The sequence below is a fragment of the Gobius niger genome, assembly GCF_951799975.1.
Source record: "Gobius niger genome assembly, chromosome: 1".
Taxonomy (NCBI): domain Eukaryota; kingdom Metazoa; phylum Chordata; class Actinopteri; order Gobiiformes; family Gobiidae; genus Gobius; species Gobius niger.
In genome coordinates this window covers 72,446,511-72,473,943 of record NC_136852.1, presented here as the reverse complement: position 1 = coordinate 72,473,943, position 27,433 = coordinate 72,446,511, and the positions used below count along the sequence as shown (strand labels likewise).

At 40.2% G+C, this 27,433-nt stretch overlaps 2 protein-coding genes across 2 annotated transcripts; one reads left to right on the top strand and one right to left on the bottom strand.

Annotated features, from left to right (window-relative positions):
- Positions 1-2,743: 2,743 nt before the first annotated feature.
- rfk (riboflavin kinase) lies at positions 2,744-13,258 on the top strand. Its single transcript, XM_079563330.1, has 4 exons — positions 2,744-3,261; positions 7,332-7,483; positions 11,408-11,510; positions 13,079-13,258. The coding sequence occupies exons 1-4, from the start codon at positions 3,180-3,182 to the stop codon at positions 13,237-13,239; spliced, it is 498 nt and encodes a 165-aa protein (XP_079419456.1). The 5' UTR covers positions 2,744-3,179; the 3' UTR covers positions 13,240-13,258.
- Positions 13,259-21,388: 8,130 nt separating this feature from the next.
- LOC306960597 (proprotein convertase subtilisin/kexin type 5-like) lies at positions 21,389-27,046 on the bottom strand. The gene is made up of 4 exons (XM_079553038.1): positions 26,995-27,046; positions 26,468-26,568; positions 25,399-25,597; positions 21,389-21,827 (listed from the first exon to the last, which is right to left on the bottom strand). Exons 2-4 carry the CDS (start codon positions 26,492-26,494, stop codon positions 21,406-21,408), a joined length of 648 nt encoding a protein of 215 aa, XP_079409164.1. The 5' UTR covers positions 26,495-26,568; positions 26,995-27,046; the 3' UTR covers positions 21,389-21,405.
- Positions 27,047-27,433: the final 387 nt, after the last annotated feature.

Here is a 27,433-nt window from a genome sequence, read left to right as displayed (position 1 = left end):
CCAGTGTAACACCTCATTTGAAAGCTGAGACCTACAAAACTAAATTGATCTTTTTCCTCACATCATCAGATTTTTTTTCATCACTTTTTTTGTTGGGCAGTCATCTGATTTTTGTCAAATTTTCGCGACTTTTTTGTCACATTTTCGTCAATTTTTTCGATTTTTTTTTGGTCCATTTTTTGTCACTTTTTCGTCAAATTACTTGCATTTTTTTGTCAAATTCTTATAACTTTTTTGTCACTTTTTTGTAAATTTTTTCTCAATTTTTCGTCAAATTTTTCTAACTTTTTTGTCACATTTTTGTCCATTTTTGTCTTTTTTTTTTGTCATTTTTTTGTAAATTTTTTGACACTTTTTCGTAAATTTTTTCCTCACTTTTTTTCCACATTTTCATCCTTGTTTTCGTCTCAGTTTTGTTGCTATTTTCACACCTTTTTTTTCCAGAAGCTTCTGGATTGGGGTAAAGCTGGAGAAAATGTGCTCGGTTCAGGTGGGAGTTAAGAGGTTAATATATGAACTCTCGTAAATAATATTGATGATTATGATATCCATGTCAGATTTATCAATACAGTGAAAACTACTTTATCATTTACGATTACATATTTCACCTGTATCGACCTGGTGTCCTCTATAATGGACATCCATCCATCCATCCATTTTCTTCCGCTTTATCCGGGGCCGGGTCGCGGGGGCAGCAGTCTCAACAGAGATGCCCAAACTTCCCGATCCACACACACCTCCTCCAGCTGTTCTGGGGGGACCCCGAGGCGACACCAGGCCAGCTCGGAGACATAGTCCCACCACCGTGTCCTGGGCCTTCCACGAGGCCTTGTCCCACTAGGACATGCCTGGAACACCTCCCGCGGGAGGCGACCAGGAGGCATCCGAAACAGATGCCCGAGCCACCTCAGCTGGCTCCTTTCGACGTGAAGGAGCAGCGACTCTACTCTGAGCTCCTCCCGGGTAACTGAGCTCCTCACCCGATCTCGGAGGGTGCGCCCAGCCACCCTGCGAAGGAAACTCATTTCGGCCGCTTGTATTCGCGATCTTGTCCTTTCGGTCATTACCCAAATCTCATGACCATAGGTGAGGGTGGGAACGTAGATCGATCGGTAAATCGAGAGCTTTGCCCTCCGACTCAGCTCCCTCTTCACCACGACAGACCGATACAGCGACCGCATCACTGCTGACGCCGCACCGATCCGTCTGTCGATCTCACGCTCCATCCGCCCCTCACTCGTGAACAAGACCCCGAGATACTTGAACTCCTCCACTTGAGGCAAGGACTCCCCACCGACCCGCAGAGGGGAAGCCACCTTTTTCCGGTGGAGAACCATGGCCTCGGATTTGGAGGTGCTGATCCTCATCCCGGCCGCTACACACTCGGCTGCAAACCGCCCCAGTGCGTGCTGAAGGTCCTGGTTCGTTGAAGCCATCAGAACAACATCGTCCGCAAACAGCAGAGATGAGACTCTGAGGCTCCCAAACCGGACACCCTCCGGCCCCTGGCTGCGCCTAGAAATTCTGTCCATAAAAGTAATGAACAGAACCGGTGACAAAGGGCAGCCCTGGCGGAGACCAACACGCACCGGGAACAGGTCTGACTTACTGCCGGCAATGCGAACCAAGCTCCTGCTGCGGTCATACAGGGAACGGACAGCCCTTAGCAGAGGGCCCCGGACCCCATACTCCCGGAGCACCCCCCACAGGGCACCACGAGGGACGCGGTCGAACGCTTTCTCCAGATCCACAAAACACATGTGGACTGGTTGGGCGAACTCCCACGAACCCTCGAGTACCCGATGAAGGGTATAGAGTTGGTCCAGTGTGCCACGACCAGGACGAAAACCGCATTGTTCCTCCTGGATCCGAGGTTCAACTATCGGCCGGATCCTCCTCTCCAGCACCCCGGAATAGACCTTACCGGGGAGGCTAAGGAGGGTGATTCCTCTGTAATTGGAACACACCCTCCGATCCCCCTTTTTAAAGAGAGGGACCACCACCCCGGTCTGCCAATCCAGAGGCACTGTCCCCGACCGCCACGCGATGTTGCAGAGACGTGTCAGCCAAGACAGTCCTACAACATCCAGAGACTTAAGGTACTCAGGGCGAATCTCATCCACCCCCGGAGCCTTGCCACCAAGGAGCTTTCTCACCACCTTGGTGACTTCAGCCCCGGTGATGGGCGAGCCCACCTCCGAGTCCCCAGCCTCTGCTTCCTCATTGGAAGACGTGACGACGGGATTGAGGAGGTCCTCGAAGTACTCCTTCCACCGCCCGACGACATCCCCAGTCGAGGTCAGCAGCCCCCCACCCGCACTGTAAACAGTGTTGGTGAAGCACTGCTTCCCCCTCCTGAGGCGCCGGATGGTTTGCCAGACATGATGGACATATACAAGATAAATTAATAAGAAAAACAAAGTGAAAGAAATCAAAACACATGAACCTTTTTTGGTCAAGTTCCCATACATTTAATTAAATCTTAAGTGCCATGTTTGTGCATTTTGTTTGTTCAGGTAATGACGTTTGAGTGGATTTCACAGCCTAAATTTCCCGTTCTGCTTGTTCTTTGTCGTTACGTCGTGTTCTTTGTCGTTACGTCGTGTTCTTTCTCGTTCTTTCTCGTTCTTTCTACTTTTTTTTGTATATATTTCTATGGCTTTTTCTTTCCTGATTCTTTCCCGTTACGTCATGCCATGTTTGTGGAGGCGTTACCGTTTGGATCACGTGACGTCCGACGTCAGCAGTGACGCCGATCTAGTTCCGGGTGTGGGACAGTACACACATGTAACATCGCCGGGCTGAGGTTTTACTCTCGCTCAGCTCCTCTTCGCCGCCACTGCTCCCTTCAGAAGCCCCGGTGTGTCTTCATACCGGCGTCCGCGGGGATTGAACCGCAGACGTGAGCAGCTAGCCTAGCCTAGCCTCGTCAGCGCAACGGGCGAACCGTTACTCCGCCGTTGTGAAATAACCGGGAGTGTTTCCGAGTCAAGGTCGCCACAGCCAGAGGAACCAACCGGGTAAACAAAGCGGCGGACTTTGCTCTGTGGACGGGCTCGGACCTCGGCGCGATCCCTGCGTTAGCTTTATTAGCTTTATTAGCCTAGCCGCGGTCCGACCTGCGCCACTTCCTGGTGTCGTCCACTCGAGGTCAGACTCCGAACCAGACCGGCCCAGGCATGAAGAGCCTCCCGTACTTCTGTCGAGGAGAGGTCATCCGAGGCTTCGGCAGAGGCAGCAAGGAGCTGGGCATCCCCACCGGTCAGTTCCACCCGCATCATAGTAGATATACATGCACTATATACATTCGGACATATCCACAATCATTCATTCTTTCTTTACATGTGACGCATTTTACGTCGTCAGTAATAGAGAGGAAAACAAAAGTAAAGAGAAAAGCAATACTTAAAGTGACGCCGTGTTTAACCTCTTAACTCCCGCCTGAACCGAGAGGTCATCAGATTTTTTTTTTCCATCATTTTTTTGTTGGGTATTCAACTCATTTTTGTCATTTTTTTGTAATTTTTTGTCACATTTCTATCATTTTTTCGTCCATTTTTTTTAATCAAATTTGTCATTTTTTTGGTCACATTTTTTGTCATTTTTTTGTCACATTTTGTCATTTTTTTGTCACATTTTTATCACATTTTTGTCATATTTTTTGTCATTTTTTTGTCACTTTTTGTCATTTTTTTGTCACATTTTGTCATTTTTTTGTCACATTTTTGTCATTTTTTTGTCACATTTTTATCACATTTTTGTCATTTTTTTGTCACATTTTTATCACATTTTTGTCACATTTTGTCATTTTTTTGTCACATTTTTGTCATTTTTTTGTCACATTTTTATCACATTTTTGTCATATTTTTGTCATTTTTTTGGTCACATTTTTTGTCACATTTTTTGTCATTTTTTTGTCACATTTTTGTCATTTTTTCGTCAATTTTTGTCAATTTCTTGTGACATTTTTGCCACTTTTTCATCAATTTTTCATCACTTTTTTGTCAATGTTTTCTCACTTTTTTGTCACATTTCCATCATTGTTTTCGTCTCAGTTTTGTTGCTATTTTCACAGCTTTTTTTCCAGAAGCTTTTGGACTGGGGTAAAGCCAAACTGGAGAAAATGTGCTCGTTTCAGGCGGGAGTTAAGGGGTTAACCACCTAATATACGCGGATGTTCTTGTTATTTTTTTGTCCATATAGTGCTGCGTTACAAGAGCATGTTTGCTCTCAGGAACAGACTTTGACATCAAATACAACTCAAAGAAACGCACTGTCATGAAAGCCCGGAGCAGAGAGGACTCCAAACTGACACTCCCTGACTTCTCTTTATCAGGAAATAGGCTGAAGGTCACTGATGAATGCAAATATTTGGGCCTTATGATGACGGAGACATTTACAGACAGTAGGGGAGGGCGATAAGGCCTAAAATCTATATCAGGATGTGCGTGTGCCAAACTGCCCTGCATGTTCAGGTAGGGCTGTGCAATTAATCGAAATTCGATTACGATTTCGATTACAACAGTAAACGATTACAAAATTAGCATAATCACAAAAAATCAATTATATATATATTTTTTTTTCTTCACATTTTTTTGGGGCAATTTTATTTTCACTTTTTTTTTCAACTTTTTAATATTTGTGTCTTTTTCTGATGGATTTTTGTCTTTTTTGCTGGATTTTTGTCACTATTTTTGCTGGATTTTTGTCATTTTTTAATGGATTTTTGTCATTTTTGCTGGATTTTTGTCACTATTTTTGCTGGATTTTTGTCTTTTTTTTAATGGATTTTTGTCACTTTTTTGCTGGATTTTTGTCATTTTTTTGCTGGATTTTTGTCACTTTTTTGCTGGATTTTTGTCACTTTTTTGATGGATTTTTTTAAAGGCAACAAATAATCGTTTGAATAATCGTGATTTCAATTATGACAAAAATAATCGTGATTATTATTTTTTCAATAATCGAGCAGCCCCATGTTCAGGTGCACGTGCAGGAACTCAGTGAACATCATCATCATCATCATCACTGACCAACCCTGGACTGAGCTCAGTGCGATGATATTCCTCTCGTATATGGACTCACTGGCAGCTGAGCCTATACAGCAGGGGTAGGCAACGTCAGAACCGGCCCTCCATAATCAAACTCTGGCCCTCGAGATGATTTTGAGAAATACTATGACCCAAATCAGAGCTCAAATGCCTGTTAAAGCACTCTAGAAATAGGGCTGCTCGATTATTGAAAAAGTAATAATCACGATTATTTTTGTCATAATTGAAATCACGATTATTCAAACGATTATTTGTTGCCTTTAAAAAATCCATCAAAAAAGTGTCAAAAATCCAGCAAAAAAATGACAAAAATCCAGCAAAAAATGACAAAAATCCAGCAAAAAAGACAAAAATCCAGCAAAAAAAATGACAAAAATCCAGCAAAAAAATGACAAAAATCCAGCAGAAAAAATACGAAAATCCAGCAAAAAAATGACAAAAATCCATTAAAAAAAGACAAAAATCAAAAAATTAAAAATTAGAAAAAAAGAATTAGAAAAAAAAAATGAAAAAAAAATAATCGTTTTTTTGCAATTATGCTAATTTTGTAATCTTTTACTGTTGTAATCGAAATCGTAATCGAATTTCGATTAATTGCACAGCCCTACCTTGAGTTAAAGTTCTTTTATGTTGAATTTGAGTCTAATCCATGATACAAACGCTATAGCACCAGAGGAACAAGAATAAAACCCACTTGAAATCAGACAAATAATTGTTATTCCATATGAAATGACACAAAATTATCCGAATTAAGAGAATAACGACTACTACAGGTTTTATCTCATCTAAGTCCAGACCAAATCTACTCAAACCTTAGATTTAATCTGTTAATTCAAGTTTGTAATTTCTTCCTTAAAACGATTATTCTTTTTCCAGTGCACTTCCTTCAAATGCCAGTGTTGTACGTCATATCTGACTTAATTGGGTGTATTGACAGTATTTCTACCTTTTTTTTCTCCCATTTAACTCTAATAATGTTAAAAGTATTCTCTGATTTGTGTAATAATGTTTCTCAAAATCATTGAGGGCCAGAGGTTCTGTGCTGGAGGGCCGGATTTGGCCCCCGGGCCTGACGTTGCCTACCCCTGGGATAGATAAATAAATAGGTTAATTATTATTTCTATTTTTTTGTTTTAAATTGTTATGTTCTCCATCTTGAAGGAGGTTGTAGTTGCCTGTTTTTGGGATAAGTAGATTTCAGTGTCAAAATGTTGAGTTTGATACGCAGGAAAAGAAGAGGTGGGACTTCTCTTATTTTATTAATAATACAGAACTGAAAGGGCAGAGTCCAGGCTTTTTTCCAGTTAACTTTGAGTTGGTTATGACGTCTGTGCTGCTGCCGGGGATACGGTTCACCGGGCTGGTAATAAAACAACTGTATCGTTCCTTTTCTCTCTTTAAACTTTGGGATAATGCGTGAGTTAAGTTAAACCTAGTGTCATTTAGACTTTCTTTCATCTGAGATCGTTGGATAAACAGAGCAGGAAGTGCCTCCAAGAGAACATCAGAGGAAGTAGTTGCACACTTGCATCTTTAGCTCATATGCTATCATCGCTAATATTGCTAAGTGCTAACCTAATATAGGGTTAGTGCTAGATCGTATGCTCCGGAGGGACGGTCTGCTGTGAGTTTGTATAGATTTATGAGTTGGTTTGTCTAAAAATGCAAATAATCCTAATCCTAACCCTAATCCTTAAGGTTAACCCCTTAACTCCCACCTGAACCGAGCACATTTTCCCCAGTTTGGCTTTACCCCAGTCCCAAAGCTTCTGGAAAAAAGCTGTGAAAATAGCAACAAAACAATGATGGAAATGTGACAAAGAAGTGAGAAAACATTGACAAAAAGTGATGAAAAATGGATGAAAAAGTGGCAAAAATGTCACAAGAAATTGACAAAAAATTGACGAAAAAATTACAAAAATGTGACAAAAAAAAAATCAAAAAATGGATTAAAAAATTGACAGAAAAATGTCAAAAATGTGACAAAAAATGGATTAAAAATGGACGAAAAAATTGACGAAAAAAAAAAGACAAAAATGTGATAAATCACAAAAAAAAAGTTACAAAAATGAGTTGAACACCCAACAAAAAAATGTTGGGGAAAAAAATCTGATGATGTGAGGAAAAAGATCCTCTCGGTTCAGGTGGCAGTTAAGAGGTTAACCATTTCCCTGGCCCTATCCTTAATTTGTGTCATGATATCTCACGTTTTCACAGCAGACTGTCCCTCCGGAGCAGACGATCCAGCACTAACCTAATATGAGTTCATCGTCTTTATTTCAGCTAATTTCCCCGACTCTGTGGTGGAGCACCTCCCTGCCGACATCAGCACCGGCATCTACTACGGCTGGGCCTGCGTGGGCAGCGGAGACATCTACAAGATGGTCATGAGCATCGGCTGGAACCCCTACTACAAAAACACCAAGAAGTCCATGGTCAGTGAACGCACCACACTCTGAGACCTCTGAGGGAAATGTTCCGCGTTACGGCTTTAATAGTTTGATAACCATCTTTTAAAGTCGGTTGTAACCACCGTATCAGAGCAGAAGGTTAGGGATACAAAGACTGAACTCTTTTTTTTTACTGAGGAAACTCCCATGTGCTCGAAGCAGAGAATAATTACTTTCATTTTGTGGTTGGAGCATCCGTACAAAAGCACTGACTGGAGGGTTGGTGATGTGGATCAGCCTTGTGTAACGATGAATGGTTCAAGATAGGGCTGCTCGATTATTGAAAAAATAATAATCACGATTATTTTTGTCATAATTGAAATCACGATTATTCAAACGATTATTTGTGCCTTTAAAAAAAATCTATAAAAAAAAGACAAAAATCCATTAAAAAAAAAGTGACAAAAATCTAGCAAAAAAGTGACAAAAATCCATCAAAAAAGTGACAAAAATCCATCAAAAAAGTGACAAAAATCCAGCAAGAAAATGACAAAAATCCAGCAAAAAAGTGACAAAAATCCAGCAAGAAAATGACAAAAATCCAGCAAAAATACCCCAAAAATGACAAAAAAAATGACAAAAATGTGACAAAAAAATATATGGAAATGTGACATAAAGTGAGAAAACATTGACAAAAAAGTGACGAAAAATTGTTGGAAAAGTGGCAAAAATGTCACAAGAAATTGACGAAAAAATGACAAAAATGTGACAAAAAAAAGTGACAAATGTGATAAAAATTTGACCAAAAAAAAGACAAAAATCCAGCAAAAAAATGACAAAAATGTGACAAAAATCCAGCAAAAAAGTGACAAAAATCCAGCAAAAAACCGACAAAAATCCAGCAAAAAAAGTGACAAAAATCCAGCAAAAAAGTGACAAAAATCCAGCAAAAAAAGATAAAAATCCAGCAAAAAATTGACAAAAATCCAGCATGAAAAGTGACAAAAATCCAGCAAAAAATGTGACAAAAATCCAGCATGAAAAGTGACTAAAATCCAGACAAAAAAAAGACAAAAATCCAGCAAAAAAAATTACAAAAATCCAGCAAAAATGTGACAAAAATCCAGCAAAAAAAGTGACAAAAATCCAGCAAAAAAAGACAAAAATCCAGCAAAAAAAAGAGACAAAAATCCAGCAAAAAATGTGACAAAACAGCAACAAAAAAGTGACAAAAAAGTGACAATAATCCAGCAAAAAAGTAACAAAAGTGACAAAAAAACCAAATAAGGGAATTAAAAAGTGACGACAATGGCAAAGAGGAGAGAATGCATTTGGTTTTGGCGGGTGGTAAGAGGTTCATGAGAAACACGTTTCAAAATGAACCTCAGCTGAAAAGAATGACACACAAAGCAGTTAATTTTTTTTATTCTTCAGTCCAAACCATGAGCTATTGTTGCCACAGGAGGCGCTAGACCTGCCCATGACAAAAGCGCCCGGTCAGTGTCGGCCAGAGATGAATCGCCCTGAGCCGCCTGGTGTTTGTGTGAGAACAGAGGGCGGGGCGGCCTCCAGAGCTTATCTTTACCTTCACAGGCTCTTGTTATGTCTCTGACTCACAGCTGCAGCGAGGCCAGTGCTTTATGTCTCTGACTCACAGCTGCAGCGAGGCCAGTGCTTTATGTCTCTGACTCACAGCTGCAGCGAGGCCAGTGCTTTCAGAGAGCTGTATTAAGTGACAGACCCACTGGAGCAGACTGAGCAGAGCACATGACGTGGAGCTGATCCCAGTCCTCAGACCGCGGTGGGGGGAGGTGCACAGGGTCAGGGTTTCTGCAGCATTAGTGGTTAAGTCAGAAGGCTCTAAAAGTAATAAGTGAGAAACAGAATTTGCCGCAGTGGTTTTAAAAACACGCTGCACAATGACACAGGGGATACTGTTCACTCACTGTGTGACATTAAACCTAGAAAACGACTTGATTACCGCCACAGTTTGGAGACTCAGTCCATTTTTTATTTTCTTTAACACCTTAACTCCCACCTGAACCGAGCACATTTTCTCCAGTTTGGCTTTACCCCAGTCCAAAAGCTTCTGGAAAAAAGCTGTGAGAATAGCGACAAAACTGAGACGAAAACAATGATGGAAATGTGACAAAAAAGTGACGAAAAAGTGGCAAAAATGTCACAAGATCTTGACAAAAAATCCCCCAAAAATTACAAAAAAATGACAAAAATGTGACAAAAAAATTACAAAAAAATTACAAAAATGTGACCAAAAAATGACAAAAAAATGACAGTAAAATGACAAAAAAGTTGACAGTAAAATGACAGTAAAATGACAAAAAATTTGACAGTAAAATGACAAAAAACGACAGTAAAATGACAAAAAACGATAGTAAAATGACAGTAAAATGACAAAAAACGACAGTAAAATGACAAAAAACGATAGTAAAATGACAGTAAAATGACAAAAAACGACAGTAAAATGACAAAAAACGATAGTAAAATGACAAAAAAAGGTTGAAACACGTATAACAGGGTAGATATATCGGGCAGCTGTCGACCGAGCCAGCGCCGATAAAAGCCGATATCTCCGGGACCGAGATATCACAGCCCTGGTGTAAAAATAGACTTTAAGCTAATATTGTAACGAGCTCCACGGCGACGACAAAAACACTTTAAATCAGGGGGGCCCAAACTTTTCGTCTCCGAGGGCCAAAATGAAAAAGTGCCTGTGAGTCGCGGGCCAAACACGGCGATGTCAAGCACAAAAAACACAAATAACTGCAAATTACAGAGCTACTTTATTTACTTTTGATTTTTTCAATAGCCTACGTTTGCATTTGATTCTATCTATGCAAACAACATTTTATATTAACCTCTTTACTCCCGCCTGAACCGAGAGGATCTTTTTTTGTCAATTTTTATCACATTTTTGTAATTTTTTTGTCACATTTTGTCACATTTTGGTCATTTTTTGTGACATTTTTGCCACTTTTTCATCACTTTTTTGTCACATTTCCATCATTGTTTTTGTCTGTTTTGTTGCTATTTTCACAGCTTTTTTCCTGAAGCTTTTGGACTGGGGTAAAGCCAAACTGGAGAAAATGTGCTCGGTTCAGGTGGGAGTTAAGGGGTTAAAACGAACTGTAGCAATTTAGTGCAAAAAAAAAAAAAAAAAATCACCTGTATCTACAGCACCAGTAACTTTACCTCATTCGTTCACTCAAAGAAAATGCCACATTAGATTATTTTGAAAGTGTCAGTTCAGCATCAATTCTTTTATAAGTCAGTTTTTTAACATATACTATTGTTGATGTAACAACCTTTGCAATAAAAGTTGGAAAACTGTGAAAGTTGATGTTACAATGCTGTGTAATTGATAAATACCTCTGTGAAAGGGGTGAAACAGCGCCCCCAATTTGACGCTCGTGGTCAAAAAGTGTACTGCATCCATATTTACCATTGAGAATGAATGAAAGAGAGTTAGTATTAACCACATGCAGTGCAAAAGTAGGTCACTCTCTGGCCCGCGGGCCCCACTTTGGGCACCCCTGCTTTAAATCAACAACTTTCCAGCGGCTAAAACGGTCCAAATCAGAGCTTTCTTTGTTGCTTTACGCTAACTATCAATATTGTGTGGTAGCCAAAAGAAACTCCATTACCCATAATGCAACGGGCGACCTGAGATGGGCATTCGGCTTATTACAGATTATGTTGAGGTGACGGAACCCTGTGCTTTATTTTAAGAATGTATATATATTTGTTTTCTTAACATAAATCTGACTTTTATCCTCAGTTTCACAAGTTAGTATTTTCTCAAATTTCCGATGTATTTTATTTCCTTTTTTGCAATCGGGAAAGAACACAGAGCCACAGTAATGTCTGCAGTGATGTGATTAGTCCCGGTCTCAGCAGTGACTTCCTCAGACTGATGGAGCTGTGTGTGTTTGTGTGTTTGTGTGTTTGCAGGAGACACATGTGATCCACACGTTCAAAGAGGACTTCTATGGAGAGATCCTGAGCGTGGTGATGGTGGGCTACATCCGTCCAGAGAGGAGCTACGACTCACTAGGTAACCAAGAAAGAGGGAAAATGCTTGTGAGAAAGTAACTTTTTATAGTGTATTTTTGAAAAGGTTCTTGCAGAACATCCCACTTGCTCACATATAATGTAAAACAGTGGTTCTCAACTGGTGGGTCGGGACTCAATAGTGGGTCGCGAGTCTACAGGGAACTTTTTTTTCAATATTTTCCATCTGAAACTACACAGAAACACACTGGAGTCTTTTAAAATTAATATTATTGGGTTATTTTGATCATAATTTTCAGTCTTAAAAGCAAATCTACGGCTTGTTCAATAAAAACATGTGGTAAATACAATACAATACATATATTTTATAAGATTTATGACAAAGTACAGTTTTATTTGGGTCGCAGCTTGTCATTAAAGGAATAGGCCACCGTTTTTACATACTGAGATATGCTCTTACCTCACTTTAGTCGAGTTAATATATCCCCGTCTGGTCTTTGTCCGTGCGCTCTGTCAGGCAAACGGAGCACATACGCAGCCTCTCCCACATGTCACATAGCTCCAAAAAAGCTCACGATAGAAGCTACCAAGCTCTTCCACGTGTTCCCTATTTAAATAAAGTTACGTGAAGTGTTTTCATGCGAAGTATATTTACACAGAAATGTAACATGTCGATTTTATAAGCAAATAAAAAGGGGAACTATATTGTGAGGCGTAATGATACAGGAGCACAACGTCCGCGCAGTAACTCCTAAAGACTTCCCGCTCACTTCCGTCAGTAGAAGCTGCATGACTTGTACAGAGCCTTTTACAACAAGCAGAAAATATATTTTGGGAAAGTGCTGGCGCATTCCTACCTCACGGTCGAGGTCCTGAGTCCTGTGTCGTCGTCCGGGGTGAGTTGGAAATCTGTGAAACATTACTACACTATATACTTTCTGCTTGTTATCACAGCCCGGCACGATGCACGTAAAAGGCATCGTTCACAAGTTATCGACGCTTCTTCAACTGTTCTCTGCGAGCTCTGTACAAGGAGTTAGGAGTTACTGCGCGGACGTTGTGCTCCTGTATCATTACGCCTCACAATATAGTCCCCCTTTTTATCTGCTTATAAAATCGACATGTTACATTTCTGTGTTAATATACTTCGCATGAAAACACTTCACGTAACTTTATTTAAATAGGGAACACGTGGAAGAGCTTGGTAGCTTCTATCGTGAGCTTTTTTGGAGCTATATGACATGTGGGAGAGGCTGCGTATGTGCTCAGTTTGCCTGGCAGAGCGCGCGGACAAAGACCAGACGGGGATATATTAACTCGGCTAAGGTTAGGTAAGAACATATCTTGGTATGTAAAAACGCTGGCCTATTCCTTTAAGGTAATGGCGGGTCTTGAAGCCGGACCACTTTAGAACCACTGATGTAAAACATTGGCATTTGCACAAAATGGTTCTTAACTTTAGGCTACCATGGTGAGGTTCGGCCCTCTGTGTTTTGGCTATGGTGAAAATCGGCCTCCGTGACGCAAACTTGCCCTCCCCTGATATAGAGTTTTAAAGTGCCTGTAGATCCAGTCCGTTAAGCCCCCGCTTCCTCTCCGTTGTTCCCACAGAGGCGCTGATCTCCGCCATTAACAACGACATCGAAGAGGCCAAAGTGCAGCTGGACCAACCGGAGCGCCTCAAACTGAAAACCGACAACTTCTTCAGCAGCGCCCCCCACTGTCCGCCTCCGTCCACTACAGCGGCGCCCAGCATCATGAACGGACACTGACCCCGGCCCCGCCCCCCCCGTCACCGTCCCCCCTGAAACCCCCCAGCATCCACCCTTTCAGGACAGACGGAGCTGCAGAGTTTATGCAACCTGACGAAGAAAAGTCACTTCATCCGTTCGATATTCAAACTCCAGCTCCGTTTCCAAGATTATATCAGAAAACTAGATAAAGTGCACTCAGTATTTATGATTATATAAGGTCCGTCTGTCTGGGCTCCTTCATAAACAGTCATACTCTTGTTATGGCCAGTTATTTACAAATCAATCGTATTTATTTATGGCCTCTGAATCTGCAGCTTCTGTTTCTGTCTCTGTAACTACAATAAAGTCTCCAAATACTTCTGTACTTCACTGATAAACTTATGTAAATGCAGATTTTATGATATTCTTCCTCTGCCTCGAATCTGTACCTTTTATCGAGAGCTCTGTAAATAATTATAAAAGTGGATGAACATGAATCTTAGATTTTAAATGTTATGATTAAAATGTGAAAGACAAACGTGTGGTTTCTGGACTTTTTTTATTCAAAAGATTTATTTTTCGACAGTTTGTCCTTCAGATCCTCGTCTCATCAGAACAAAAGGGACTAAACCGAGGATGAAGGGCTGGAAACCGTGACATTATTTCTCGATGACAGTATTTGGTGACACTTTACATTACGGGCCGGTAAGTCCGTGGTACTTACAGTGGTAAAAACAGTGGTACTTAATGTGGTACTTACCAGTGTTAATTTTGTCGACTAAAATATTTAGTCTTAATTTTAGTCAAAGTGATATTTTTGACGACTAAAATTGGACTAAAACTAAATGAAAAGTTTTTCATGAGACTAAAACTATGACTAAAATGTCCAGATATTTTAGTCGACTAAAATAAGACTAAATAAAAATGAAAAGGAGAGACTAAAATCATCCAAACTTCTATTGAGCGTCTGAAAGAGCCTCAGATCATGTAAATCCTCTGCCAAAGGATCAGCTCTGAGCTTTGTTCATGTGGAGCAGAAACATGAAGCAGAGGAACAAGATTAAATATGATTATAATGAATATTATCAATGCAAAGTCGAATAATTTAGTCTTAAATTTAGTCGGACATGCAATTTTAGTCGACTAAAACTAGACTAAAATTGAAAAGTTTTTTTTGACTAAATCTCGACTAAAATTAAAATACATTTTAGTCAAAAGACTAAAATAAAATGTCAAAATTAACACTGGTACTTACAGTGGTCAGTACTAGCATTTACAGTGGTAACTTATTGTGGTACTAAGTGGTAATTACTAGTAATTAGGGTTTGGGAGACAGAGTTACCACTGTATCTCTCGTTACTAAGATACAGCGGTAACTCTTAGTAATGAAGGTCATACTTCTATGTACTTTGGTACTTTAAGTGATAGTTTCTAGTAGTTTCAGTGATACATCTATGGTACTTATTGGTAATTCAAGGATTCTGCTACAGCAGCAATTCATAAATGTGGTACTTCTACAAACAGACGTAATTTATAATGCATCGGTTTTATACAGCGCTTTTCTGGACACTCAAAGACGCTTTACATTGCACTATTCCTTCACTCCATACTCGGTGGTGGTAAGCTGCTATTGTAGCCACAGCTGCCCTGGGGTAGACTGACGGAAGCGAGGCAACCAGTCTGCGCCATCGGCCCCTCCGACCACCACCAACCACTCACTCACTCACTCGGCTTCCTGGTGTTACTAAACGGTCTCCCATCCAAGCACCGACCAGGCCCTTCCCTCATTTTTGTAACTTTTTTGTCATATTTTTGTCATTTTTTATCACATTCTTATCACATTTTTTGTCATTTTTTTGTCCATTTTTTTGTCATTGTTTTGGTCATTTTTTTGTCATTTTGTGTAACTTTTTTTTTTTTAAATGCATCAATTTTTTATAAATTTTTTGCCACTTTTTCATCAATTTTATTAACCTCTTAACTCCCGACTGAACCGAGAGGATCTTTTTCCTCACGTCATCAGATTTTTTTTCCATCATTTTTTTGTTGGGTATCCTCATTTTTTGCAACTTTTTTGTCATTCTTTTTGTCATTTTTTTATCACATTTTTGTCACATTTTTTGTCACATTTCTTGTCTTTTTTTTAAATCAATTTTTGTCATTTTTTTGTTACATTTTGGTAATTTTTTTTGTGTTTTTTTGCCACATTTTTGTCATTTTTTGTAGCTGAGCTTCCAAGGTCTGACGGGGCAGAGCAAAGGCGGGACGACCACCAATTTATAGGATTCTGTGACTGTAAAACAACATAAATCAGCATGAGGGAAAACAAGAAGTACAACCTTCATTACTAAGAGTTACCACTGTATATAGAAGTACATACCTGGTAATTCTCACTATAGTATCCTTTAAGCACCACAATAAGTACCTAGAATTACCACTATTATTACTAGTATTTACCACTGTATTTACCACCGTAAGTACCACAATAAGTATCTAGAATTACCTCTGTAAGTACCAAGGACTTACCGGCTCATAATGTAAAGTATTTTAACGATACTTGGTTTTCGATACCGGTATCTACAGCGTACAAGAATATTTGTCATTTAGAACCAGAAAACGTAAGATCTGCACATTTACAAGATTGGGTTCATCAACAATGTCAAGAAATGGGGGGAAAATTGGATAAACTGTGTAGAAAAGGTGAGGAAAATGGGAAAACATTTGTAATAAAAAATCCCCAAAATGAAGGAAAAGGGGTAAACATTGGGGGGGAAAAAATATTAATGGGGAGAAATGTTTTGCTTGGAAACCAGACAGTTACGTTATTATGACAAGCAAACAGGAAGTGGAATAAACCAATCAGTGAATCGCTCTTTTGTTTATACAAATAATTACAATTACAATTACGTTACATTTTACCAGAGGAAGATACTGTATGTCATTAAAAAACACACACAGGAGGAGCCGGGGGGGAGATTGTACTTTTCTAGGATATACATTGTTTTACCTGCTGTTTTCTTTTGTATTGAATTAACAGTAGAAATACGTAAGTTAATGTCTAATGATAATATATTTTTTTGTTTCATTTTATGCAGGTGATACTTTCTTATTAAAATATAAAGCTGAATTACAAGTTTCACATCTTTATCCAGAGAAAATTTTGAACATCAATCCAAAATATTTGACAGTACATTTAAAAAACAAGTGAATAATCGTCTCCTTGTGAAGTCCACAAAAAACTCAATAATCAACAACTTCTTTTAATTCTGGACCGACAGCATCAAAACTTGGCTCCACATGTTTCTTTTTTTTATGCTTTTGTTTTTTTCGATGCCTGTTGTCAAGGCCGGATTCATGAGGGGGCTCACAGGGGCTAAACCCGGGGGCCCGGCAGGCTGAGGGGCCCCCGGGCTTAAGGAGAAAAATGTCAAATTTAGTTCCCTCTCTCTCTTTGCCTCCCTCACATGTAAGGCTTTACCAGGTGACTTTACCCGAGACTAAACCAGGTCTAAACTAAGACTAAACCAGGTCTAAACTAAGACTAAACCAGGTCTAAACTAAGACTAAACCAGGTCTAAACTAAGACTAAACCAGGTCTAAACTAAGACTAAACCAGGACTAAACTAAGACTAAACCAGGACTAAACTAAGACTAAACCAGGACTAAACTACGACTAAACCAGGACTAAACTAAGACTAAACCAGGACTAAACTAAGACTAAACCAGGACTAAACTAAGACTAAACCAGGACTAAACTAAGACTAAACCAGGACTAAACTAAGACTAAACCAGGACTAATCTGGGTCTAAACCAGGACTAAACTAAGACTAAACCAGGACTAAACTAAGACTAAACCAGGACTAAACTAAGACTAAACCAGGTCTAAACTAAGACTAAACCAGGACTAAACTAAGACTAAACCAGGACTAAACTAAGACTAAACCAGGTCTAAACTAAGACTAAACCAGGACTAAACTAAGACTAAACCAGGTCTAAACTAAGACTAAACCGGGACTAAACTAAGACTAAACCAGGTCTAAACTAAGACTAAACCGGGACTAAACTAAGACTAAACCAGGTCTAAACTAAGACTAAACCGGGACTAAACTAAGACTAAACCAGGACTAAACTAAGACTAAACCAGGTCTAAACTAAGACTAAACCGGGACTAAACTAAGACTAAACCAGGACTAAACTAAGACTAAACCGGGACTAAACTAAGACTAAACCAGGACTAAACTAAGACTAAACCAGGTCTAAACTAAGACTAAACCAGGACTAAACTAAGACTAAACCAGGTCTAAACTAAGACTAAACCGGGACTAAACTAAGACTAAACCAGGTCTAAACTAAGACTAAACCGGGACTAAACTAAGACTAAACCAGGACTAAACTAAGACTAAACCAGGACTAAACTAAGACTAAACCAGGTCTAAACTAAGACTAAACCAGGTCTAAACTAAGACTAAACCAGGACTAAACTAAGACTAAACCAGGACTAAACTAAGACTAAACCAGGACTAAACTAAGACTAAACCAGGTCTAAACTATGACTAAACCAGGACTAAACTAAGACTAAACCAGGACTAAACTATGACTAAACCAGGTCTAAACTAAGACTAAACCAGGTCTAAACTAAGACTAAACCAGGTCTAAACTAAGACTAAACCAGGTCTAAACTAAGACTAAACCAGGACTAAACTAAGACTAAACCAGGACTAAACTACGACTAAACCAGGACTAAACTAAGACTAAACCAGGACTAAACTAAGACTAAACCAGGTCTAAACTAAGACTAAACCAGGTCTAAACTAAGACTAAACCAGGTCTAAACTAAGACTAAACCAGGTCTAAACTAAGACTAAACCAGGACTAAACTAAGACTAAACCAGGACTAAACTACGACTAAACCAGGACTAAACTAAGACTAAACCAGGACTAAACTAAGACTAAACCAGGACTAAACTAAGACTAAACCAGGACTAAACTAAGACTAAACCAGGACTAATCTGGGTCTAAACCAGGACTAAACTAAGACTAAACCAGGACTAAACTAAGACTAAACCAGGACTAAACTAAGACTAAACCAGGTCTAAACTAAGACTAAACCAGGACTAAACTAAGACTAAACCAGGACTAAACTAAGACTAAACCAGGTCTAAACTAAGACTAAACCGGGACTAAACTAAGACTAAACCAGGTCTAAACTAAGACTAAACCGGGACTAAACTAAGACTAAACCAGGTCTAAACTAAGACTAAACCGGGACTAAACTAAGACTAAACCAGGTCTAAACTAAGACTAAACCGGGACTAAACTAAGACTAAACCAGGACTAAACTAAGACTAAACCAGGTCTAAACTAAGACTAAACCGGGACTAAACTAAGACTAAACCAGGTCTAAACTAAGACTAAACCAGGACTAAACTAAGACTAAACCGGGACTAAACTAAGACTAAACCAGGACTAAACTAAGACTAAACCAGGTCTAAACTAAGACTAAACCAGGACTAAACTAAGACTAAACCAGGTCTAAACTAAGACTAAACCAGGACTAAACCAGGACTAAACTAAGACGAAACTAAGACTAAACCAGGACTAAACTAAGACTAAACCAGGACTAAACTAAGACTAAACCAGGTCTAAACTAAGACTAAACCAGGTCTAAACTAAGACTAAACCAGGACTAAACTAAGACTAAACCAGGACTAAACTAAGACTAAACCAGGACTAAACTAAGACTAAACCAGGTCTAAACTAAGACTAAACCAGGACTAAACTAAGACTAAACCAGGACTAAACTAAGACTAAACCAGGTCTAAACTAAGACTAAACCAGGACTAAACTAAGACTAAACCAGGTCTAAACTAAGACTAAACCAGGACTAAACCAGGACTAAACTAAGACGAAACTAAGACTAAACCAGGACTAAACTAAGACTAAACCAGGACTAAACTAAGACTAAACCAGGTCTAAACTAAGACTAAACCAGGTCTAAACTAAGACTAAACCAGGACTAAACTAAGACTAAACCAGGACTAAACTAAGACTAAACCAGGACTAAACTAAGACTAAACCAGGTCTAAACTAAGACTAAACCAGGACTAAACTAAGACTAAACCAGGTCTAAACTAAGACTAAACCAGGTCTAAACTAAGACTAAACTAAGACGAAACTAAGACTAAACCAGGACTAAACTAAGACTAAACCAGGACTAAACTAAGACTAAACCAGGACTAAACTAAGACTAAACCAGGACTAAACTACGACTAAACCAGGTCTAAACTAAGACTAAACCAGGACTAAACTAAGACTAAACCAGGTCTAAACTAAGACTAAACCAGGTCTAAACTAAGACTAAACCAGGTCTAAACTAAGACTAAACCAGGACTAAACTAAGACTAAACCAGGTCTAAACTACGACTAAACCAGGACTAAACTAAGACTAAACCAGGTCTAAACTACGACTAAACCAGGACTAAACTACGACTAAACCAGGACTAAACTAAGACTAAACCAGGACTAAACTAAGACTAAACCAGGTCTAAACTAAGACTGAACCAGGTCTAAACTAAGACTAAACCAGGTCTAAACTAAGACTAAACCAGGTCTAAACTAAGACTAAACCAGGACTAAACTAAGACTAAACCAGGACTAAACAAGGTCTGAGCCATTTTCATTGCGTTGACACTGGGGAAAAAGCATTGGTTTGTTAAAATCAGTGTTTTTTTCGTCTTAATTTTAGTCAAAGTGATATTTTTGTGACTAAAATTGGACTAAAACTAAATTAAAAGTTTCTCATGAGACTCAAACTGTGACTAAAATGTCCAGATATTTTAGTCGACTAAAATAAGACTAAATAAAAATGAAAAGGAGAGACTAAAATCATCCAAACTTCTATTGAGCGTCTGAAAGAGCCTCAGATCATGTAAATTCTCTGCCAAAGGATCAGCTGAGCTTTGTTCATGTGGAGCAGAAACATGAAGCAGAGGAACAACATTAAATATGATTATAATGAATATTATCAATGCAAAGTCGACTAAATTCGTCTTAAATTTAGTCGACTAAATTGACATGCAATTTTAGTCGACTAAAACTAGACTAAAATTGAATTACATTTTCGTCAAAAGACTAAGACTAAATGAAAATATGTTGTCAAAATGAACACTGGTTAAATGCATGAAAAAGCACCATCTCTGTGGGAGGAACCCCCCTTTTAAATGTGTCCCCCCACCGGTCTGGCAGTAGCAAAGGTTCTTCCACGAAGGCCACAGAGCTCAAATCATTATGTTAAACTGTTGTTTTCACAAATTTGTCATTCTTTAAACTAGTGCCACGTTTAAAGGAATAGGCCACCGTTTTTACATACTGAGATATGCTCTTACCTCACTTTAGCCGAGTTAATATATCCCCGTCTGGTCTTTGTCCGTGCGCTCTGCCAGGCAAACGGAGCACATACGCAGCCCCTCCCACATGTCATATAGCTCCAAAAAAGCTCATGATAGAAGCTACCAAGCTCTTCCACGTGTTCCCTATTTAAATAAAGTTACGTGAAGTGTTTTCATGCGAAATATATTTACACAGAAATGTAACATGTCGATTTTATAAGCAGATAAAAAGGGGAACTATATTGTGAGCTATGTGACATGTGGGAGAGGCTGCGTATGTGCTCCGTTTGCGTGACAGAGCGCACGGACAAAGACCAGACGGGGATATATTAACTCGGCTAAAGTGAGGTAAGAGCATATCTCAGTATGTAAAAACGGTGGCCTATTCCTTTAAGAAGTTCCTTCTGCATGTTTGATGTTTTAAAAAAATAATGTATCCTTTCACTGCAGAGAGAGAGAAATCCAACAGACAGACAGTACAAGTCCAGATGTTGTTGAGGCGCTGTATAAATAAATGTATATGGGGGGCCCTGAAAAACCTATAGCCCCGGGGCCCATTTTACTTAAATCCGGCCTTGGCAGTCGTCCCTAAACTTGTGCCCAGCCTTAATGAGGAGATTTGTAAACAGTGCTTTTCATTCACAAACTTTAGCCTGAAACACTGAAACACAAAACTAGAACAAATAAAACATAATTCTTTCCTTCATATTTGACTTCCCTTAAATCGAAAACTGAGAGTTGTTTGTTCTGAACCCGCTCAGAACCAGCTTGAGGGACGTTCCGGCTCAGATTTCCGATCCCCTGTGGGACGTCCCGATCACGAGAAGGCGTAGCTCTCGTCGTCGTACTCCATCTCCTCCTCCTCCTGGTCCAGCAGGCCGTACTTGAACTTCCTGTAGAGCGTCCCGTCCTGGGACATGTACACGATGTCCTCGTCCTCCTCGTCCTCCTCGTCCTTCTCGTCGCACTCGATGATGCGGCGGCTCTGCTCGTCGAACACGGTGGGGGCGAGGCCGTGGGGGGGGTGGGGCGTCCCGTTGCAGTCCAGCTTCTCGTACCCTCCGGCTTTGCTGTGGGGCCCGGCGGGGCGGTGGCGGGCCTGGAGGTAGTAGAAGGTGAGCAGGCCCACGGAGACGATGAGGAGCACGGAGATGATGGCGAAGGCTTGGGGCGCGGCCGAGCTCGGCTCCGCCTCCGCGATGCGCCGCAGCTCACGGTTCACGCCCAGAAAGCACTCGACTGAAACACAAGGGGTGAAGGTGTGACTGATGTGGGACGGCCGATCAGCACCTCTGCAGCCAGATGTTTACATACACTTTATCAACCTCTTAACTCCCGCCTGAACCGAGAGGATCTTTTTCCTCACGTCATCAGGTTTTTTTTCCACCATTTTTTTGTTGGGTATTTAACTCATTTTTGTAACTTTTTTGTCATTTTTTTGTCATTTTTTATCACATTTTTGTCACATTTTTTGTCATTTTTTTGTCATTTTTTTGGTCATTTTTTTGTCATTTTTTGTCACATTTTTTTTTTTAAATGCATCAATTTTTTATCAATTTTTTGTCACATTTTAGTCATTTTTTGTCAATTTTTTTGTCATTTTTTTATCAAATTTTGTCACATTTTTGTCAATTTTATTTTGTCATTTTTTGTCACATTTTTTAAAAAAAATCATCAATTTTTTATCAATTTTTGGTGACATTTTTGCCACTTTTCATCAATTTTATTAACCTCTTAAGTCCCGACTGAACCGAGAGGATCTTTTTCCTCACGTCATCAGATTTTTTTTCCACCATTTTTTTGTTGGGTATTCAACTCATTTTTGTAACTTTTTTGTCATTTTTTTGTCATTTTTTTAATCACATTTTTATCACATTTTTCGTCATTTTTTGTCAATTTTTTTGGCATTTTTTTGTCACAGTTTTGTCATTTTTTATCACATTTTTGTCATTTTTTTTTGTCATTTTTTGTCACATTTAAAAAAAAAAAAAAAAAAATTATCAATTTTTTGTGACATTTTTGTGACATTTTTGCCACTTTTTCTTCAATTTTATTAACCTCTTAACTCCCGCCTGAACCGAGAGGATCTTTTTCCTCACGTCATCAGGTTTTTTTTCCACCATTTTTTTGTTGGGTATTCAACTCATTTTTGTCACTTTTTTGTCATTTTTTTTGTCATTTTTTAATCACATTTTTATCACATTTTTTGTCATTTTTTTGTCAATTTTTTTGTTATTTTTTTGTTATTTTTTTGTCACATTTTTGTCATTTTTTTTGTCATTTTTTGTCACATTTTTAAAAAAAAATCATCAATTTTTAATCAATTTTTTGTGACATTTTTGTGACATTTTTGCCACTTTTCATCAATTTTATTTACCTCTTAACTCCCGACTGAACCGAGAGGATCTTTTTCCTCCCGTCATCAGGTTTTTTTTCCACCATTTTTTTGTTGGGTATTTAACTCATTTTTGTAACTTTTTTGTCATTTTTTTATCACATTTTTGTCAAATTTTTTTGTCACATTTTTTGTCAATTTTTTTGTTACATTTTGGTAATTTTTTTGTTTTTTTTTGTCACATTTTTGTCATTTTTTTTTGTCATTTTTTATCACATTCTTATCACATTTTTTGTCATTTTTTTTGTCAATTTTTTTGTCATTTTTTTGTCGTTTTTTGTCACATTTAAAAAAAAAAAATCATCAATTTTTTATCAATTTTTTGTGACATTTTTGCCACTTTTCATCAATTTTATTAACCTCTTAACTCCCGACTGAAACGAGAGGATCTTTTTCCTCACGTCATCAGGTTTTTTTTCCACCATTTTTTTGTTGGGTATTCAACTCATTTTTGTAACTTTTTTGTCATTTTTTTGTCAATTTTTTCGTAATTTTTTATCACATTTTTGTCAATTTTTTTGTCATTTTTTGTCACATTTAAAAAAAAAAATCATCAATTTTTTATCAATTTTTTGTGACATTTTTGCCACTTTTTCATCAATTTTATTAACCTCTTAACTCCCGCCTGAACCGAGAGGATCTTTTTCCTCACGTCATCAGATTTTTTTTCCATCATTTTTTGTTGGGTATTCAACTCATTTTTGTAACTTTTTTTTGTCATTTTTGTCATTTTTTGTCACATTTTTTGTCCCTTTTTTTGTCTTTTTTTTTAATCAAATTTTTGTCATTTTTTTGTTACATTTTGGTAATTTTTTGGGTTTTTTTGTCACATTTTTTGTTCATTTTCTTGTGACATTTTTGCCACTTTTTCATACATTTTTCGTCACTTTTTTGTCAATGTTTTCTCACTTCTTTGTCACATTTCCATCATTGTTTTTGTCTCAGTTTCGTCGCTATTTTCACAGCTTTTTTCCAGAAGCTTTTGGACTGGGGTTGAAGCCAAACTGGAGAAAATGTGCTCGGTTCAGGTGGGAGTTAAGGCGTTTCTAAGTTCTTGGGACTGAAACACACTGTCCTTTATCAGTCTATCTCAAAATCTAAAATGCGTGTGTCGGATTTGAACTTTACTCTCAGCAGCTAAAAATTAAACTCTGCAGTTTCATAATGTGATGAAGTGAAAGGTCAGGCATTTCTAAAGGAGCACATTTAGGATGGTTCAGATGAAACGCTCCAGTTAACAAGGCCGGTCTCAGAGTCACACATCGATGAGCCCTGAGGTGCAGAGAACAGGGAACATTTATCTTCACAGACAAGGCTACTCTGTTTGTCGTTCCTTCTCTGTTGTCCAAAGATAAAATTAAATATTTGTTATTCCCCCAAATCCAGAAACTGTTCACAGTCTATAGGCCAGTGTCATGTCTCATTTGCCAGAAGCCTTAAAGGGACAGGCCACCGTTTTTCCACACTAAGATATGTTCTTACCGGAGCTTAGACGAGTTGAGTTACTGGTATCGAGTCTGGTCTTTGTGTGCCCTCAGTCAAAACGACCAAAGATGTTGTTAGCATTTGGCCTCTCCGGATGTTTTCCTATGGCTCCAAACGGGGGTGAAGTTGGAAGCGACCGAGCTCTTCCAGGGGCACAAAGACCAGACAGGTACGGATCAACTCGTCTAAGCTCGGGTAAGAACATATCTCAGTGTGGAAAAGCGATGGCCTGTCCCTTTAACCTCTTAACTCCCACCTGAACATGTTTTAACAAAACATGTTAACAAAAAAGTGACAAAAATCCAACAAAAAAATGACAAAAATCCAGCAAAAAAAATGCAAAAAAAGTGACAAAAATCCAGCAAAAACTGACAAAAATCCAGCAAAAAAATGTGACAAAATGCATCAAAAAAGTAACAAAAGTGCCATAAAAAAGTGCCAAAAACCCATAAGGGTCTAAAAGTTATTGACGGAAGTGAGCGGGGGAAGTCTTTAGGAGTTACTGCGCGGACGTTTTGCTCCTGTATCATTACGCCTCACAATATAGTCCCCCTTTTTATTTGCTTATAAAATCGACATGCTACATTTCTGTGTAAATATACTTCGCATGAAAACACGTAACTTTATTTAAATAGGGAACACGTGGAAGAGCTTGGTAGCTTCTATCGTGAGCTTTTTTGGAGCTATGTGACATGTGGGAGAGGCTGCGTATGTGCTCCGTTTGCGTGACAGAGCGCACGGACAAAGACCAGACGGGGATATATTAACTCGACTAAAGTGAGGTAAGAGCATATCTCAGTATGTAAAAACGGTGGCCTATTCCTTTAAGAGAGTACATATGTATTCCCTCCTGAGATACTGTATATAAGTAGTACACGGTGAGCTCAGTACTCTGCTAAGGTATAAGTAGTACGTGGTGAGCACAGTGACCTCTGGTGTCCCGGCAGTCGCAGCACTCCCAGGGGAAGCTGCCGTCCCTCCTCACAGACTCGTTTCCGCAGCAGCTCAGGCAGCGTCCGTCCTCCGCCAGGACCAGCAGAGCCGGACACACGGTGCAGTTCCACTGGGACAGGCCCCGACAGTCCACACAGGACGGGTGACAGGGGGCGCAGTCCGGCTCCCCGGGGCCCTGCACACAGTCAGGCGGGTGAAGACCTCACACACCCTCACACACCCCCACACACCCCCACACAGCCCCACACACCCTCACACACCCCCACACACCCCCACACACCCCCACCCACCCCCACACACCCTCACACACCCTCACACACACCCTCACACACACCCTCACACACCCCCACACACCCCCACACACCCTCACACACCCTCACACACACCCTCACACACCCCCACACACCCCCACACACCCTCACACACACCCTCACACTCCCCCACACACCCTCACACACCCTCACACACACCCTCACACACCCCCACACACCCCCACACACCCTCACACACCCTCACACACCCCCACACACCCCCACACACACCCTCACACACCCCACACACCCTCACACACCCTCACACACCCTCACACACACCCTCACACACCCCCACACACCCCCACACACCCTCACACACACCCTCACACACCCTCACACACCCTCACACACCCCCACACACCCTCACACACCCTCACACACCCTCACACAGCCCCACACACCCTCACACACCCTCACACACCCTCACACACCCCCACACACCCTCACACACCCTCACACACCCCCACACACCCTCACACACACCCTCACACACCCTCACACACCCTCACACACCCTCACACACACCCTCACACACCCTCACACACCCTCACACACCCCCACACACCCTCACACACCCCCACACACCCCCACACACACCCTCACACACCCCACACACCCTCACACACCCTCACACACCCCCACACACCCCCACACACACCCTCACACACCCCACACACCCTCACACACCCTCACACACCCCCACACGGGATTCATCTGAAGGAGAGACTCACCGCAGCCGTCTGATGGAAGCCCACCATGCAGTTGGAGGTACAGATGCTTCCAAACAGGTGGTAGCCTTCGTAACAGGACGAGCAGGCGAGAGCGCCCCCTTCTGGAAGACACAAGGACACAAGGAAGGCCTCAGGTTAGATCTTTGAACATGTTCTACCAGAGCGTGAGGTGGACACATGAGCTGGGGCTGGTACTTACTGTACAACAGAGTTTGCAGTGGTGGTGGTGGCAGTAGTAGTAGCAGTAGTAGCAGTAGTAGTAGTGGTGGTGCATACTGTAGTGTAGAGTTTGCAGTAGTGATAGTAGTAGCAGCAATAGTAGTAGTAGTAGTGGTATTTATAGTAGTAATAACAGAAGTAGTAGTAGTAGTAGTAACAGTAGTAGTAGTAGTGGTAGTAGTAGAGTTAGTAGTAGTAGTAGTAGCAGTAGTTGTAGTAGTAGTAGTAGTAGTAGTAGTAGTAGTGTTAGTGTTAGTGTTAGTAGTGTTAGTAGTAGCAGCAGTAGTAGTAGTAGTAGTAGTTCTTACCGGAGCAGGTCTTGCAGGACGGGTGGCACCTCCTGCAGGTCTTGCTGTTGCGCTCCTGTTATTAGTAGTAGTAGTAGTAGTAGTAGTAGTAGTAGTAGTAGTAGTAGTAGTAGTAGTAGTAGTAGTAGTAGTAGTAGTAGTAGTAGTAGTAGTAGTAGCAGTAGTAACAGTAGTGGTAGTTCTTACCGGAGCAGGTCTTGCAGGACGGGTGGCACCTCCTGCAGGTCTTGCTGTTGCGCTCCTGGTAGTAGTAGTAGTAGTAGTAGCAGTAGCAGCAGTAGTAGTAGCAGTAGTAATAGTAGTGGTAGTTCTTACCGGAGCAGGTCTTGCAGGACGGGTGGCACCTCCTGCAGGTCTTGCTGTTGCGCTCCTGGTAGTAGTAGTAGTAGTAGTAGTAGTAGTAGTAGTAGTAGTAGTAGTAGTAGTAGTAGTAGTAGTA

What these genes read in the sequence shown, in the direction of transcription:
- rfk (XM_079563330.1), top strand. Translation starts at nt 3,180, where the DNA reads ATGAAGAGCCTCCCGTACTTCTGTCGAGGAGAGGTCATCCGAGGCTTC. An exon ending in GGAGCTGGGCATCCCCACCG is followed by an intron (nt 3,262 to 7,331) that starts GTCAGTTCCACC and finishes TCTTTATTTCAG; the next exon opens with CTAATTTCCCCGACTCTGTG. An exon ending in AAAACACCAAGAAGTCCATG is followed by an intron (nt 7,484 to 11,407) that starts GTCAGTGAACGC and finishes GTGTGTTTGCAG; the next exon opens with GAGACACATGTGATCCACAC.
- LOC306960597 (XM_079553038.1), bottom strand. Translation starts at nt 26,494, where the DNA reads ATGGTGGGCTTCCATCAGACGGCTGCG. An exon ending in GCTTCCATCAGACGGCTGCG is followed by an intron (nt 25,598 to 26,467) that starts GTGAGTCTCTCC and finishes GACTGTGTGCAG; the next exon opens with GGCCCCGGGGAGCCGGACTG. An exon ending in CGACTGCCGGGACACCAGAG is followed by an intron (nt 21,828 to 25,398) that starts GTCACTGTGCTC and finishes CTTGTGTTTCAG; the next exon opens with TCGAGTGCTTTCTGGGCGTG.